The sequence below is a fragment of the Manis pentadactyla genome, chromosome 13 (assembly GCF_030020395.1).
Source record: "Manis pentadactyla isolate mManPen7 chromosome 13, mManPen7.hap1, whole genome shotgun sequence".
Taxonomy (NCBI): domain Eukaryota; kingdom Metazoa; phylum Chordata; class Mammalia; order Pholidota; family Manidae; genus Manis; species Manis pentadactyla.
The window spans coordinates 103,422,624-103,441,036 of NC_080031.1; the positions used below are offsets into that span (position 1 = coordinate 103,422,624).

Here is an 18,413-nt window from a genome sequence, read left to right on the forward strand (position 1 = left end):
CTATTGTGGATAGTGCTGCTTTTATGAAAGTGCATGTACATGTATTTGCTTAAGTACACATTTTCAGTCCTTTTGGGTATATACTTAAGGGTGAAATTGTGGGGTCCTGTGGTAATTCTGTGTAACTTTTTGAAGTCTAGTAGCTTATTTATAGATTCTACAGAATTTCTGCATAGTTGATCATGTCATCTATATATAAAGATTTACTTTTTCCTTTCTCATTTAAGCACCTTTTCTTTCTTGCCTGATTGCATTGTTGAGAGCTTCCAGTACAATGTTAAATGGAAGTGGTGGGAGTGGACATCCTTGTTTGTTATTGAAAATAGGAGGAAAATACTGTCTTTTCCCACTAAGTATGATGCTAGCAGAAGGTGTTTTGTAGATGCTGTTTACCAGGTTGAGGAAGTTCCCTTCTATTCCTAGTTTGCTGAGAGTTTATTTTTATTTAGTATATGTTGGGTTTTGTCAAATTCTTTTTTCATCTGCTTGGATAATCATGGAGCTTTCCTTTTTAGTTTTTCACTATTTTGAATTACACTGGTTGGCTTAAAAATGTGAATCCATCCCTGAATGCCTGTGGTAACACCTTGGTCATGATGTGCCATCCTTTTGTATATTTTTATTCCATTTACTAGATTTCTGTTTAGAATTTTTGCATCTATATTCATGAAGGATATTTTTCTGTAGTTTTGTAATCTTTTGTCTGATTTTGCTGTCAGGGTAATGCCAGCCTGATGAATGGATTGAGAAGTAGTACCTCCTCTTCGGGTTTTTTTTTTTTTTTTGGTGTGGGGGAAGAGTATCTGTAGAATTGGTATTTCTTCCCTAAATGTTAGGTAGAATTTATCAGCAAAACGATCTTTTCTTTATGAAACAGCCTTTTCTTTATGAAGAAGTTTTTATCTACAATTTAATTTAATAGATCTAGGGCTATTTAGGTTATCTATTTTTTTGAACATCTTCTTTGAACTATAATTCAGATACCATAAAATTTACTCTTAAAATGTACAATTCAAGGCTTTTTGTATACCCAGAAACAGTGTAGGAGGGTTCCCTTTTCTCTATATTGCCAGCATTTGTTATTTCTTGTCTTTTAGATAGTGGCCATCCTAACTGCTGTGAGGTGATATCCCATTGTGGTTTTGATTTGCCTTTCCCTGATGATTAGTGATGTGGAGCATCTCTTCATATGCCTGTTTGCCATCTGAATTTCTTCAACTTTGGAGAAGTGTCTGTTCAGGTTCTCCACCCATTTTTCAGTTGGGTTGTTTTTTGGGTGTTGAGGTGTATGAGTTCTTTATATACATAAAATGTCATTTTTCATGATAAAGACTTACATTTGGAGAAGTCTTGAAAGTGAGTTTGTCCTTCAGTCAGTGCCCTTTGCAGTAACTGACACATGACCATTTGAGGCATGGAGGGGATTGTCTTTGGGTCTTTGGTACCAGGTTTAAGCTTGTTGAATTTATGCATATTAACATACAAATATTTCCACACTGAGCCAGATGTGTTATACTGGCTCAATATTATAATTTGAAAATTATATACTCAGACATAATTAACTTTCTCCTTTTCCTAATATTTTAAAAGGGCACAAATTTGTTTTCCATTTAATATACATTTAAGCTGATATTTAGCATATATTTAGAATGTGTTAAGTTTCCTAAAGTGATTTACTACAAGAAGAAAAAAGTAGGAATATTGTAACTGTATAAATTATACAAAAACATGTTTGAGTCACATAATGAAAAAGCAGATATTTTTATTATGATGTTTCTCCATATTTGGCATTGCTGTAAATGGCTAACTAACATTTACTGCCAATTCAATACAAATGTGTGGTTTGGTAATACCAGAACAGCAAATTTAAATGAAAAATAAAAGTTAAACATTTCCACACAAGAGTTTACAGTCTGACATTTCACTGCGTAGGTAAAAAGACTTTTTTTTAAACTACAGATTATTATTCAGCATGAATAAAAAACTACAACTTTTATTTTTAAACAGGAGTCACTGGTTTTAATTTTTACACATTTTAAAATTACTGTAATAAAAAATAATGAAAAAGCTTCTTAATAATGCCATACACAGTATAATATAGATTTGTCCCCATTATATAGCATTTAATATACAAAATAGAATATTGACACACTTGAATCTATATGTAGTTAAGCAAGTTATCTGAGGAGGGTATTTTCATACAGCCTTTCATCAAAAAATAAAATCCTTTCAGGTGTTTTCTAGAGAGAAGCTAATCCCTTATTGAAAACGTGGTCACTAATCCTTGGTGGACCAGGCTGACTGATAATCTGGAAAATGATGAAATTTCCATTCAAAGTGGTTGAAGTGTCCTCCTTACACTCTTATTTTCCCATCCAACTCACAAACCAGGCATATAAAAACACATTCATCTACAGCTACAGTCTTTTGGGTGACCAAGAGTGAAATCTCAGGGCTGCCATGGTTCTTGAATTTCGTCAGATCAAGGTATAATATTTTTCATTCCATGGTGATGTAGTTTGAGTTTTTAACAGAGCTAAAATGGTACGACTTAATAGGTTATATGTGTAAGTAGAATTGAAATTGCTTATCCTCCCCACCCCCTAATTCTGAAGTGAGGTTGGGCTTTACATGCACATCTGGAGCTCATCCTGTGCTAATTATCAGGCTCTTTATAGGCACCAATCATGTTTTTCCTTTTGGGGTGCCAATTTTGTTTTGTTTTCAGAAGGCAGGGTCCCCTTCCATAGTGTACTATACACTACACAGTTGTATAGTACCCCACAGCAAGGCCTAAAAATACTAGGAGGGTCACATTTTTCCACCAGTAATTAAAAATAGTTTTTAGAATTTGCTGTGAGTTACCTAACCACGTCACCAACTCCCACTGAAGTTGCTACAGACTTAAATCATTTGGGATGGCAAGATACTACCTACATAGGAAATGAAGTTGCTTTCAGATAGCACCATATCTTTTTTCATTTAAATCTATAATTATACTCAGAGATAGATAACTTTCCTCTTTCCCACATATTCTAAAAGGGCACAACTTTGTTTTCCATTTAATGCACAGCCTCCTGTAGTTTTATGAATGTCAGCTGATTACCTTTTAACAAAGAAGTGCACATATCTTTTTTTCACTGAGCTCTAATTATTTTTGAGAGCCCAGGCTGTTGGAACTAAATTAAGATTAATGTGTAATATGCTTTCTGGTTTTAACCATATAACAAATGAATAATAATTTACCTTTCAGAAGCTCTTTTTGAAACTTAACACTGTCATTGATAATAATATTCAAGTGGTATTTCTTAGACACCAAAAATTTCACATCCAGCTGGGTTACAATCCATCTTAAAATACTTTGAGATCAATTTAAACCATTACAAAAGGAACATTTCCCCTTTTAGAGACTGTTCAAAAAGCAAATGATTACATTTTTTTATTAAATAATTTCTCCAGAATACTGAAAAATAACAAATAACATTCAAAAAGCATTTAAAGAAAACATAAACGTGTCCTCATTTTGTTTGGAAATAAACTCTTGTAGGATAGAAAGGAATTAGTGTATTATTGGCAACCTATGAGATTCTGCACTATTTACATGTTGTTGGTACCTCTATGTGTATTATTGCCAAACTTCTAAAGCTTCCGTTTTTATTTTTCATTAAACTGTTGGGAGAGGCTGTATGTGAAAGTAACCCCAATGTTAGATGGTGCTTGTAAGCCTGTAAGCACCACCTCTCCCATGTACACACTTGATCGCAAGTGAAGATTTAGTAAACTAAACCTGCACTGACACACACTCACTGTTGGAATGAGAAGGGTGGTCATTTGGGAGGCAGAGGATGACTTCTTCTGAGATCTGAATGGGACGGAGCCTCAGCAACCCTCACTGCACACGGGGCCAGTCTCCGGCTCCCTCTTCCCCTAGGGCAGACCTGTTTGGTTTCTGAGACCATCGCTGCCTGCATGAAAGCTTGCACACACTACACATCATACAGGTTATCCATCGACATCTCTTTGACCCCTACAAAAAATATATAACTTGTCATCATAAAACAATCTCATCTAAAAATCATTCTTATTTTACACTATACAAGCTATTTTACACTCATTTTAATAAATTGCATGTAAAGCTGCAGTAGCCCTTCCCTTCCCAGATTAGTGAATACCAATATGATATATATCTGAAACTATAACTAAATATAAAAATATATTAGAAGTTTCATATTTTAGTATTAGATTTTTCAGTTTCCTATTACACAAATAATTTGGCCACCTTGAATATAAATCAAATTTCTTGTGGCTTTGAAAATGTAAGTTTTGAGTTTACAGAAACTTGGTAAGGTGCACACACAAAGGGCTACTACAGCTTCTGTTTTGTTTAAAATGATCATTCTCAACAGTGAGGAGGAGAAATTCACAAGACTTGTTAGACTCTATGGCACACATAGGGATGCGAGGGATGTGTAGTTTCACAAACATGGAAGTCTGACATACAATTCCACATCACAAAAATCAGTAGCTGAGCTTTCCTGTTACCACCAGGAAAGATAGACCAATTGGTGACAGACGGGAATGTGAAAATGGGTGTTTAGCCACTTTTGCCATATTATGAGATTTATTTTGGGGGTGAAGTTTAGTGAAAGGAATTACTTGGTCTGATTAAAATGTCCCAGCTGTGTTTGTTTTAGCTGGTTATCTGGAATCATAACTTTTAAGAAGTTATGCAACCTACAACAAAAGGTCCTGAAAGACAGTTTACCAGCTTTCTTGCCATCTAACCATTGCAGAGACAGCGCATTAGTACAAACAGGGCCTCTTGGTAGTTGTTTTTTTTTTTAACTAGTCTTTTGCAACCATCATCCACAGTTTACCCAGCAGATCACCGGACTAGGTATTCCACACCAGGTAAGATGGTTAATTTGTACAGCCTATGTAATTCTCCACTAAAGCAGATATATACAAAATAAGAGCTTTTTGACAAGAATACTGGAGATTTGAGTCAATTTTTGTGGTCTTCTGATAGCTAAGTGCCATCAGGTTAGAAGCACCAACCCATTTTCACACAGAAGATTATAGAGTTTATTTAGGAAAGCTATGACCTAGCTGCCCATTTAAACAGCTGTACAATGACTTGAATACAAAAATTATGTATGAAATAATGAGCAAGCATAGTTCACTGAATATAAAGGAAACTGTTAAAACCAGACAGTAATAGCTATAAAAGGCACAACTTCCCTTTTCTGATATACACTTGTAAACTTTTTTCAGGTTTCCATGCATAAATCAAAAAATGCTATCCTAACTATACAGGGGAAAGTACACCAACAGAAAGTCTAGAACATTTTGTCCAGCCAACTGTGAAAAGTATGAGCAGAAAGTTTGTCACACAGACTTGGGGCACTGGTGGTTCAGGTGCCATCCTTCCCTGACAGTGAAGATTACCCCCCACGTTACTATTTGCAATTTTCAGGATTCACCAACTATCACTTTCTCCTTTTGCCATCACTAAAGTGTTGGCTCAACTGCTTCCGTTGCCAAGTCTTGGCCCTCTATAAACCACATGTAGTGCATATTTAAAACAAAAACCAGACAAAAACAAACAAACAAACAAACAAAAAAACAAAACCACTACAAGGAAAAATTGATAAGTTTGTACAATAAAAGCTATAAATTCAACTTTCTTTAAGGCATCCTTTCTTATTAAGGCAGTCACTTTTGATGAAATAGAAGTTTTTTGATATTTCCAGTTGAATATTTTGGTATCTGATTGGTGATGATTTCAGCCAACATCTCTGGGAATTCAACACTTATGGTCTTATCCAAAAATGTTTGGAAGCAATAGTTAAGTAGATTTTCAACCACCTGCAAGATAAAGTATAGTAATGATCAGTTTAAAAAACTTATCAGTGGGGACATCTTGTCTTGTTGGCCTCTATTATTTCTTTTCCCTTAATCTCTGACTACAATATACCACGTCTGCTGGAATTCCCCAGGTAAAAGGGAAGGTTACTTAAGTAAAACAAGCACTTAGGTACCAAAGACATCTTGAATTCCTTAAATTGTGTATAGAATTAAGTGTTCCACGATGAACAGCAGTACCATAATATATGAAGGACACACTCTAATTCAATGGATTAATCTTACATAAATGGAATTCTACCTTTTAAAAAATAGTGCTGTTAAATTCTGTACTAGCATCATGATTATATGCACATGACTAGATGAAATGACATTTCATAATTGGCCTTAAGAAAAATGCGTACCAAACTAAAGTTCACAACTTCAACATTACCACCGAAATCTACAAACAAATCTATTGGTATATGATTACATATAATAATCAGAACATACTTTGTCAGAAAATTCTTCTGATACTTGGATTTATGTTTGACACTTACATCATGCATGGAGTCCAGGAGTTTTGTCAGTTGATAGAACCGCTGCCAGTTCTGACTGGAGTTTCCTTCCCTCTTGACAATGGCTTTTCCTAGCTCTTTGATGTAAGTCATTCTAATTTCATCAAATAGCTCTTGGCTCTTCAAACCTTCCTTAGGAACTAAAAGGTTAAGATACAGTCAGTTAAAGAATTTTTTTGATAACTTTTCAAGTATACAAGTAGGGCATTTATTATCAGCACACTTCATAATTTAAATTGTCTGTATACTCTTACTGTATTCTATTAAAATATAAGCATTTTCAAAGATCATGAAACTATAGCCAAGAAGAGAATATGAGATAACAGAAAACTGAAGGACTCAGCCTTGGGAAAATCATTGTTTCTCATGTGTAAAATGGAGCTGATGATGACACCGTCCTCCTCAGTTCATAAAACGAGTTTGAAGACCAAATGTATATAATTCAGTGATGTTATTCTGCCCTTGACTCTAATTCTAGTACAGACACAGAAGGCTTCAACAAGAGTGTTTACTCCACCAATTAACATCTTGGAATATCTGTGATGTCACCAGTCAGTTAGAACTTTAAAATTAGCATGTAATACATTTTATTAATCAATGCATTAATGTACTGAGTTGATACGATTAAAATCTAAAAAGAAACTAGGTTTAAAAAAATATAGCCCCATATATATGCCTCACTGGGAAACAAATATCTGCTTTCCCTTATGTACTTAGAAATACAGAAAATACCTCATGGATTCTGGATAAGATTGGTATGAGATCAGTTAAAAATTTTTTTCTTTTTTAACCTTGGTATTAGTAAGAAGGACTGTCAGCTGAGGGTTAGTCATGGTTTCCCTTAATCTTGCAGAGATTAGGGTTTCTGTTGAGTGGCTGCACTTCCCAAAGTGTGCTCTTAGGACCTCTGGTTCTGTGTTAATAATGGTTAGGGAAGAAAAGATTTGATGGTCAAAATTTAAGCAAAGCTAAATCATTTCTGCATTTCAGGACTTCTCAGAGCTATAACTATGCACTCTCCAGGGAGGGGAACAAATTGTTTCTCAAACTTAATGAAGAGCAGTGGATTTAGGAGCAAGAAGTCTTGCCCTGTGGAATTTAGTGTAACCTCCTTGAACCTCTGTTTTCCTATTCTGTCTTTCTCACTGGATTTTTAAAAATAAAACAATTTATGTATAATTAACATATAAATAACATTAGTTTTGGATACCACATAATGATTAGATATTTGTACATATTTCAAAATATAAGACTAATTAACATCACCATACACTGTTACATTTTTTTCTTCTGACAACTTTAAAGATTTACTTTCTTAGCAACTTTCAAATACATAATATGGTATTATTGACTATAGTTGTCATGCTCTACCTTAACGGCCCCATGGCTACTTAATTTTTAGCTGGAAGTTTGTACTTTTTACTCCCCTTCACCTATTTCTCCCCCAAACCATTTCTCTGATATCCACCAATCTGTTCTAACTATGGGCTTGGTTTTTTTTTTTGTTTGTTTAATTTTTAACATTCCACATACAAGTAAGATCATATGGTTACTTGTCTTATCTCTGTCTGGGTACTTCACTTAGCATAATGCTCTCAAATTCTATCTGTGTTGTTGTAAATGGCAAGACGTCATCATTTTTTATGGCTGAATAATATTCCATTGAATATATATACACTACACTATCTTTATCTATTCATACATTGATGGCCGCTTAGGTTGCTTCCATATCCTGGGTATTTGTAAATAATGCTGCAGTGAACATCGGGGTACAGATAGATATCTTTTTGAGTTAGTTTTGGTTTTCCTTGAATACCCAGAAGTGGAATTACTAGATCATAGGGTAGTTCTACTTTTAATTTGTTGAGGAACCTCAATACTATTTTCCATAATGGCTGGGCCAATTTACATACCTACCAACAGTTTATGAAGGTTTTCTTTTCTCCACATCCTTGTCAGCACTTTTTTTTTCGATACTAGCCATACCTCATTGAGGTTTTCATTTGCATTTCCCTCATTAGTGATGTTGAGCACCTTCTCATGTACCTGTTGGCCATGTGTATAGCTTCTTTGGAAAAATGTCTATTTAGGTTCTCTCTTCACTTTTTAATTGGATGGTTTGGGTTTTTTTGTTTTGTTTTTTTGCTACTGAGTTGTGTGAGTTCTTTATATATTTTGGACATTAATCCCTTTTAGATATGATTTGCAATTATTTTCTCCCACTTGGTAGGCTGTCTTTTCATTTTGTTGATGGTTTCTTTTGCTGTGCAGAAGCTTTTTAGTTTGATGTAGACCCAGTTGTTTATTAGTGCTTTTGTTGCCTTTGCTTTGGTGTCAGATCCAAAAAATCATCTCCAAGATTAAGTCAAAGAATTTATTTCCTATGTTTTCTTCTAGGAGTTTTATGGTTTCATGTCTTATGTTCAAGTGCTTGATTTATTTTGAGTTAGTTTTTGTGTACCATGTTAAGATGGTGGTCTAGTTTGATTGTTTTGCATTTGGTTGTCCAGTTTCCCCAACATCATTTATTGAAGAGTCTGTTCTTTACCCATTTTATATTCTTGGCTCCTTTGTTATAAATTAATTGACCATAATGCATGAGTTTATTTCTGGTTTCTCTTCCAGTGATCTGTGTCAGTTTTTGTACCAGTACCATACTGTTTTGATTACTAGAGCTTTGCAATATAATTTGAAACCAGGGAGCATGATGCCTGGAGACTGCTTTGGCTAGCCTGGGTCTGTTAACAGTTCTGACTAGGATTCATGAGAGCAAGCCAGACTTCAGTCTGAGGTTATGCATATTATCATGGATCTTGAGGATCAACAAGGACTTACAGTCACAGGCCCTCACTGGGTGGGCCCTGGAGTTCTCCAGATCATGACACAATGACCACTCATTGTGTTTTCAGTTTCACTTGGTTGTGCTGCTCTGCAGCTGGGCAAGGTTCCTGTGAAGGTCTGTGCAGAATCTAAGTGCAAACAAGAGCCTTTTTCCTTTTTAATCTTACCTCTTTTTTCTGAGTTCCCTAGTTTTCACTGACTGTATTTCATATTCCATTTTCTCTCCTCTCAGTATATTATTCTTTTTAAAGATTGTTCCTAGTGGTTCCCCTAGAGTTCACAACATTCACAACTAAATTTCCTTTCAAACAATAGTTTATAGGTAGTACAGGTACCTTAAAACAGTATTCCCAGTCCCTCCACTGATCCCTTTTAATATTGTTGTCATTCATTTCACTTACCTATATGTTACAATCATCCAATACATTGTTGCTATCACTATTTTAAAGTTATCTGTTAGATCATTAAGAAAAAAATGAAATTTTACCTTCATTTATTCCTTTTCTAATGTGGAGTGCTTCTGACCTATATTCTTTTCTTCTTTAAACATTTTATAGGAGCTCTACTGATGACTAATTTTTTCAGTTTATGTGTCTGGGAAAGTCTTTATTGTGCCTTCAATTTGAAGGATAATTTCACTGGATATAGCTAGATTGGTGGTGTTTTTCTTTCAACACTTAAATATTTCACTCTACTCCTTTCCTGCATGGTTCCTGATGAGAATTCTGGTGTAAACGTTATCCTTGTTCCTCTATAGGTAAGCTGTTTTTTCTTTCTGACTTCCTTCAAGATTTTCTTTTTCCAGTTGGAATAAAACATACCTAGGTGTAGATTTTTTTTTTAGTTTTTTGGTTTTCTGAGCTTCCTGGATCTATGTTTTGGTATGGGTCATTAATTTTGGAAAATTCTCAGCCATTATTCTATGTTTCTTCTTTTTCTTTCTTTTACCTCTGATATTCCCATTACTTTTTTGTTATGCTTTTTGTAGTGGTCCCTATAGTTCTTGAACCTTCTCTGTATTTGAATTTGGGAAGTTTCTTTTATTTTCAAGTTCAGTGAGTCTTTCCTAGGCCCTTGCCCAGTCTAGAAATGAGCCTCTCAGAAGACATATTCTTCATTCCCATTACAGTATTTTTAATTTCCAGCATTTATTTTTGATTGTTTGTTTCCACCACTTCACTTACATTATACATGTATTCCTGCCTGTAATGTATTTTTTCCATTAGAACCCACAACATATTAGTTATAGTTATTTTACATTCCCTATCTCATAATTACAACATGAGTCTCATCTGAGGGTTCTGATGCTTGTCTCTTCGAATTGTGTTTTTTTCTATTCTTTTTGCATACCTTGTAATTGTTCCTAAATAGCTATGTTCTGCAGCATTCTCAGCTCTAATATCCAGTTATTATACTGGGGCCCTATTACATGGTTGTAAGGTGTTGGAGACATGGAGTGTTTTATGCCTTTATGATGATACCTGCTTTCTTTAGTAGTACTGAGTTCAGTGGCTGTGACCTTTGCAGGTATTTTCTGAACCTTTTTAAAAAATTCTCTCTACCGAGGAGGGAGCCAAGATAGTGGCATGAGTAGAGCAGTGGAAATCTCCTCCCAAAACCAAATGTATCTATGAAAATATAACAAAGACAACCCTTCCTAGAATAAAGACCAGAGGACACAGGACAATATCCAGACCACATCCGCACCTGCGAGAACCCAGCGCCTCGCGAAGGGGGTAAGATACAAGCCCCGGCCCCGCGGGAGCCGAGCGCCCCTCCCCCCAGCTCCCGGCGGGAGAAGAGCAGGCAGAGCGGGAGGGAGACGGAGCCCAGGACTGCCGAACACCCAGCCCCAGCCATCCGGGCCAGAGTGCAGACACAGTGCGTGCCCGGTGGCCTTAGAAAAACCTTGTCTGTGGGCTAAGTCTGTTCTGTGTCACCTGTTTATGACTTTTGGTCTATAGTCTCCCTTCAGAAAAGGCCATCTCCTTCCTTATTGATAATCTCACCTGGAAATCTGGCCCATTCACGCAGGGATGCTAAGGAAACAGGGCAGCAAGAACAGTGAGCGGGCACCGGAGGCCTGGTGCCGGAGGACATAAGAAAAGTGAGCAGCCATCTATTTTTTTTTTTTTTTCTGTTTTGTTTTGGCGAGCACTTTTTGGAAGTCTTAAAGGGATAGGGACCCCAATACTAGGGAAACAGGGCAGCAAGACCGGTGAGCAGATGCCTGAGGCTGGCGCCGGAGAATAAAGAAAAACGAGCAGCCATTTTTAATTTTTTTAATTTAAAACTTTTTTTTTTTTTGGTGGTCGTTTTGTTTTGGCGGGTGCTTTTTGGAAGTCTTAAAGGGGCAGGGCGGGACACTTAGTCCAGAGGTAGGGAATCCGGGGATCTCTGGGCACCCTAACCCCTGGGCTGCAGGGAGCAGGGAGGCCCCTTACGGAGATAAATAGCCTCCCAGCCGCTCCTGCTCCAACGCGACTCCACCACTTTGGAGTAGCGGCCCGAGCCAGGCCACGCCCACAGCAACAGCGGAGATTAACTCCATAGCAGCCGGGCAGGAAGCAGGAACCCTGTCTGCACGCAGCTGCGCAGCACAAGCCACTAGAGGTCGCTGTTCTCCCAGGAGAGGAGGGCCACAAACCAACAAGAAGGGAAGTTCTTACAGCCGTCACTTGTCCCAGTTCTGCAGACTATTCCTATCACCATGAAAAGGCAAAGCTACAGGCAGACAAAGATCACAGAGACAACACCAGAGAAGGAGACAGACCTAACCAGTCTTCCTGACAAAGAATTCAAAATAAGAATCATAAACATGCTGACAGAGATGCCGAGAAATACGCAAGAGAAATGGGTGAAGTCCGGAGGGAGATCACAGATGCCAGAAAGGAGATCGCAGAAATGAAACAAACTCTGGAAGGGTTTATAAGCAGAATGGATAGAATGCAAGAGGCCATTGATGGAATTGAAACCAGAGAACAGGAACGCATAGAAGCTGACATAGAGAGAGATAAAAGGATCTCCAGGAATGAAACAATGTTAAGAAAAGTATGTGACCAATCCAAAAGGAACAATATCTGTATTATAGGGGTACCAGAAGAAGAAGAGAGAGGAAAGGGGATGGAAAGTATCTTGGAAGAAATAATTGCTGAAAACTTCCCCAAACTGGGGGAGGAAATAATCGAACAGACCACGGAAATACACAGAACCCCCAACAGAAAGGATCCAAGGAGGACAACACCAAGACACATAATAAATAAAATGGCAAAGATCAAGGACAAGGAAAGAGTTTTAAAGGCAGCTAGAGAGAAAAAGGTCACCTATAAAGGAAAACCCATCAGGCTAACATCAGACTTCTCGACAGAAACCCTACAGGCCAGAAGAGAATGGCATGATATATTAAATACAATGAAACACAAGGGCCTTGAACCAAGGATACTGTATCCAGCACGACTATCATTCAAATATGATGGTGGGATTAAACAATTCCCAAACAAACAAAAGCTGAGGGAATTTGCTTCCCACAAACCACCTCTACAGGACATCTTACAGGGACTGCTCTAGATGGAAGCACTCCTAGAAAGAGCACAGCACAAAACACCCAACATATGAAGAATCGAGGAGGAGGAATAAGAAGGGAGAGAAGAAAAGAATCTCCAGACAGTGTATATAACAGCTCAATAAGCGAGCTAAGTTAGGCAGTAAGATACTAAAGAGGCTAACCTTGAACCTTTGGTAACCACGAATTTAAAGCCTGCAATGGCAATAAGTACATATCTTTCAATAGTCACCCTAAATGTTAATGGGCTGAATGCACCAATCAAAAGACATAGAGTAATAGAATGGATAAAAAAGCAAGACCCATCTATATGCTGCTTACAAGAAATTCACCTCAAACCCAAAGACATGTACAGACTAAAAGTCAAGGGATGGAAAAACATATTTCAAGCAAACAACAGCGAGAAGAAAGCAGGGGTTGCAGTACTAATATCAGACAAAATAGACTTCAAAACAAAGAAAGTAACAAGAGATAAAGAAGGACACTACATTAATAATAAAGGGCTCAGTCCAACAAGAGGATATAACCATTCTAAATATATATGCACCCAACAGAGGAGCACCAGCATATGTGAAACAAATACTAACAGAACTAAAGGGGGAAATAGACTGCAATGCATTCATTCTAGGAGACTTCAACACACCACTCACCCCAAAGGATAGATCCACTGGGCAGAAAATAAGTAAGGACACGGAAGCACTGAACAACACAGTAGAGCAGATGGACCTAATAGACATCTATAGAACTCTACATCCAAAAGCAACAGGCTATACATTCTTCTCAAGTGCACATGGAACATTCTCCAGAATAGACCACATACTAGGCCACAAAAAGAGCCTCAGAAAATTCCAAAAGATTGAAATCCTACCAACCAACTTTCCAGACCACAAAGGCATAAAACTAGAAATAAACTGTACAAAGAAAGCAAAGAGGCTCACAAACACATGGAGGCTTAACAACACGCTCCTAAATAATCAATGGATCAATGACCAAATCAAAATGGAGATCCAGCAATATATGGAAACAAATGACAACAACACCACTAAGCCTCAACTTCTGTGGGACCCAGCAAAAGCAGTATTAAGAGGAAAGTATATAGCAATCCAAGCATATTTAAAAAAGGAAGAACAATCCCAAATGAATGGTCTAATGTCACAATTATCAAAATTGGAAAAAGAAGAACACATGAGGCCTAAGGTCAGCAGAAGGAGGGACATTATAAAGATCAGAGAAGAAATAAATAAAATTGAGAAGAATAAAACAATAGCAAAAATCAATGAAACCAAGAGCTGGTTCTTCGAGAAAATAAACAAAATAGATAAGCCTCTAGCCAGACTTATTAAGAGGAAAAGAGAGTCAACACAAATCAACAGTATCAGAAACGAGAAAGGAAAAATCACGATGGACGCCACAGAAATACAAAGAATTATTAGAGAATACTATGAAAACCTATATGCTAACAAGCTGGGAAACCTAGGAGAAATGGACAACTTCCTAGAAAAATACAACCTTCCAAGACTGACCCAGAAAGAAACAGAAAATCTAAACAGACCAATTACCAGCAACGAAATTGAAGCGGTAATCAAAAAACTACCAAAGAACAAAACCCCCGGGCCAGATGGATTTACCTCGGAATTTTATCAGACATACAGGGAAGACATAATACCCATTCTCCTTAAAGTTTTCCAAAAAATAGAGGAGGAGGGGATACTCCCAAACTCATTCTATGAAGCTAACATCACCCTAATACCAAAAGCAGGCAAAGACCCCACCAAAAAAGAAAACTACAGACCAATATCCCTGATGAACGTAGATGCAAAAATACTCAACAAAATATTAGCAAAACCGAATTCAAAAATACATCAAAAGGATCATACACCATGACCAAGTGGGATTCATCCCAGGGATGCAAGGATGGTACAACATTCGAAAGTCCATCAACATCATCCACCACATCAACAAAAAGAAAGACAAAAACCACATGATCATCTCCATAGATGCTGAAAAAGCATTTGATAAAGTTCAACATCCATTCATAATAAAAACTCTAAGCAAAATGGGAATAGAGGGCAAGTACCTCAACATAATAAAGGACATATATGATAAACCCACAGCCAACATTATATTGAACAGCGAGAAGCTGAAAGCATTTCCTCTGAGATCGGGAACTAGACAGGGATGCCCGCTCTCCCCACTGTTATTTAACATAGTACTGGAGGTCCTAGCCACGGCAATCAGACAAAACAAAAAAAATGCAAGGAATCCAGATTGGTAAAGAAGAAGTTAAACTGTCACTATTTGCAGATGACATGATACTGTACATAAAAAACCCTAAAGACTCCACCCCAAAACTACTAGAACTGATATCGGAATACAGCAAAGTTGCAGGATACAAAATCAACACACAGAAATCTGTGGCTTTCCTATACACTAACAATGAACCAACAGAAAGAGAAATCAGGAAAACAACTCCATTCACAATTGCTTAAAAAAAAAAAATACCTAGGAATAAACCTAACCAAAGAAGTGAAAGACTTATATTCTGAAAACTACAAGTCACTCTTAAGAGAAATTAAAGGGGACACTAACAGATGGAAACTTAACCCATGCACGTGGCTAGGAAGAATTAATATCATCAAAATGGCCATCCTGCCCAAAGCAATATACAGATTTGATGCAATCCCTATGAAACTACCAGCAACATTCTTCAATGAACTGGAACAAATAATTCAAAAATTCATATGGAAACACCAAAGACCCCGAATAACCAAAGCAATCCTGAGAAAGAAGAATAAAGTAGGGGGGATCTCACTCCCCAACTTCAAGCTCTATTATAAAGCCATAGTAATCAAGACAATTTGGTACTGGCACAAGAGCAGAGCCACAGACCAATGGAACAGACTAGAGAATCCAGACATTAACCCAGACATATATGGTCAATTAATATTTGATAAAGGAGCCATGGACATAAAATGGCGAAATGACAGTCTCTTCAACAGGTGGTGCTGGCAAAACTGGACAGCTACATGTAGGAGAATGAAACCGGACCATTGTCTAACCCCATATACAAAAGTAAACTCAAAATGGATCAAAGACCTGAATGTAAGCCATGAAACCATTAAACTCTTGGAAGAAAACATAGGCGAAAACCTCTTAGACATAAACATGAGTGACCTCTTCTTGAACATATCTCCCTGGGCAAGGAAAACAACAGCAAAAATGAGTAAGTGGGACTATATTAAGCTGAAAAGCTTCTGTACAGCAAAAGACACCATCAATAGAACAAAAAGTAACCCTACAGTATCGGAGAATATATTTGAAAATGACACATCCGATAAAGGCTTGACGTCCAGAATATATAAGGAGCTCACACGCCTCAACAAACAAAAAACAAATAACCCAATTAAAAAACGGGCAGAGGAACTGAACAGACAGTTCTCCAAAAAAGAAATACAGATGGCCAACAGATACATGAAAAGATGCTCCACATCGCTAATTATCAGAGAAATGCAAATTAAAACTACAATGAGGTATCACCTCACACCAGTAAGGATGGCTGCCATCCAAAAGACAAACAACAACAATTGTTGGCGAGGCTGTGGAGAAAGGGGAACCCTCCTACACTGCTGGTGGGAATGTAAGTTAGTTCAACCATTGTGGAAAGCAGTATGGAGGTACATCAAAATGCTCAAAACAGACCTACCATTTGATCCAGGAATTGCACTCCTAGGAATTTACCCTAAGAATGGAGCAATCAAGTATGAGAAAGATCAGTGCACCCCTATGTTTATCGCAGCACTATTTACAATAGCCAAGAATTGGAAGCAACCTAAATGTCCATCGATAGATGAATGGATAAAGAAGGTGTGGTACATATACACAATGGAATACTACTCAGCCATAAGAAAAGGGCAAATCCTATCATTTGCAGCAACATGGATGGAGCTGGAGGGTATTATGCTCAGTGAAACAAGCCAAGCGGAGAAAGAGAAATACCAAATGATTTCACTTATCTGTGGAATATAAGCACAAAGGAAAAACTTAAGGAACAAAACAGCAGCAGAATCACAGAACTCAAGAATGGACTAACAGGTACCGAAGGGAAAGGGACTGGGGAGGATGGGTGGGTAGGGAGGGATAAGGGGGGTGGAGAAGAAGGGGGGTATTAAGATTAGCATGCATGGGGGGGTGGGAGAAAGGGGAGGGCTGTACAACACAGAGAAGGCAAGTAGTGATTCTACAACATTTGCTATGTTGATGGACAGTGACTGTAAAGGAGTTTATAGGGGGGACCTGGTATAGGGGAGAGCCTAGTAAACATAATATTCGTCATGTAAGTGTACATTAGTGATACCAAAAAAAAAAAAAAGGCAGTTCCTGTGTGGTAACCTCCAATGAGTTCTACACAAGGGTATAAAGGGCATATAAAAGTGTAAAAAAGGGTCTGTTTGTGTTTATACATATAGAGAGGATCAAAGCCTAATTGGGCTACCCCAAAAATGAACTAAGATACGATATGAAAGAGAACTTCCAACATCAGCACTCTCTGGAAGACTCATGCCAGAAGATGATCATCAAAAAACCCCAACAAAGATCCACGCACTGCTACAGCTGTAGATGCACTCATCCCACCAGCTCCTGGACTTGCCATGGGAATGAAGGAGATATCTAAGCTGGCCTGTGCATACAGTAAAACAACAAATTTGACTGGATCTATACTGTTGGAACTCAACCAAGAATTTGGAGAAGTGCAAATTGTAGCGCTCCAAAATCTTACAACTACAGACTATTTACTGTTAAAAGAACATATGGGATGTGAACAGTCCCCAGGAATGGGTTGTTTTAATTTGTCTGATTTCTCTCGGACTGTTCGGGTTCAGTTGGACAATATCCACCATATCATAGATAGGTTTTCACAAATGCCTAAGGTGACTAACTGGTTTTCTTGATTTCACTGGAGATGGCTGGTAATTACAGGTATGCTTTGGTTATGTAACTATACTCCTACTATGTTAATGTGTGTGTGCAATTTAATTAGTAGTTTAAAACCTATACATGCTGAAGTTACTCTACAAGAAGCTATGTTAAAGAAATAATCAATCTTCCCATGTTTTCTTCCACCTGCTACTTCTATAGCTTTTCTTCTTCCTTCCTAATTACAACCCTTAAATTGAATTCGTGCCTCATATCAAATTTACTGAGTATCATAATTCTTCCAAGTGGTAAAGATACCTCAAGACAAATGCTGGGCATAGAAGCCACAGGGCATAAATCTGCAAAGAAGTAAAAAGCTAACCTTTTCAAACAATAAGGCTTCTCTCTCACTTACCAACTTTACATTTCCCTGTATGGCCCTGGAAGATGACTGGTTAGCCAGAGATGGGTAAGATTCCTCAAGGGAGGAACAACCTAAGACAGGCACAGCGCAGGGGGGCCATCAGGTGAGAAATTGGGGAGCAACAGAGGTGAGGCTTAGAACCTCACCCTCCCTGTTCTGAGAGAAATCTTCTGCATACGTGGATGTTTTATTGCTCTTGTCTAGCTTGGATTAACACATAATCTACAGGCACACACCTGATCATCTACAC

At 37.5% G+C, this 18,413-nt stretch overlaps 1 protein-coding gene across 7 annotated transcripts in view; it reads right to left on the reverse strand.

Moving 5' to 3' along the window:
• Positions 1-1,745: 1,745 nt before the first annotated feature.
• The window catches only part of NR3C1 (nuclear receptor subfamily 3 group C member 1), a 111,618-nt gene continuing 94,950 nt past the window's right edge, over positions 1,746-18,413 (reverse strand). For all 7 annotated transcript variants that reach the window (XM_036895110.2, XM_036895089.2, XM_036895079.2 and 4 more), the window contains exons 8-9: positions 6,405-6,562; positions 1,746-5,868 (exon numbers count right to left, since the gene is read on the reverse strand). In XM_036895110.2, coding sequence (XP_036751005.1) covers positions 5,716-5,868; positions 6,405-6,562 — 311 coding nt within the window. In that variant the 3' untranslated portion in view covers positions 1,746-5,715. The remainder of the gene's footprint in view (positions 5,869-6,404; positions 6,563-18,413) is intronic.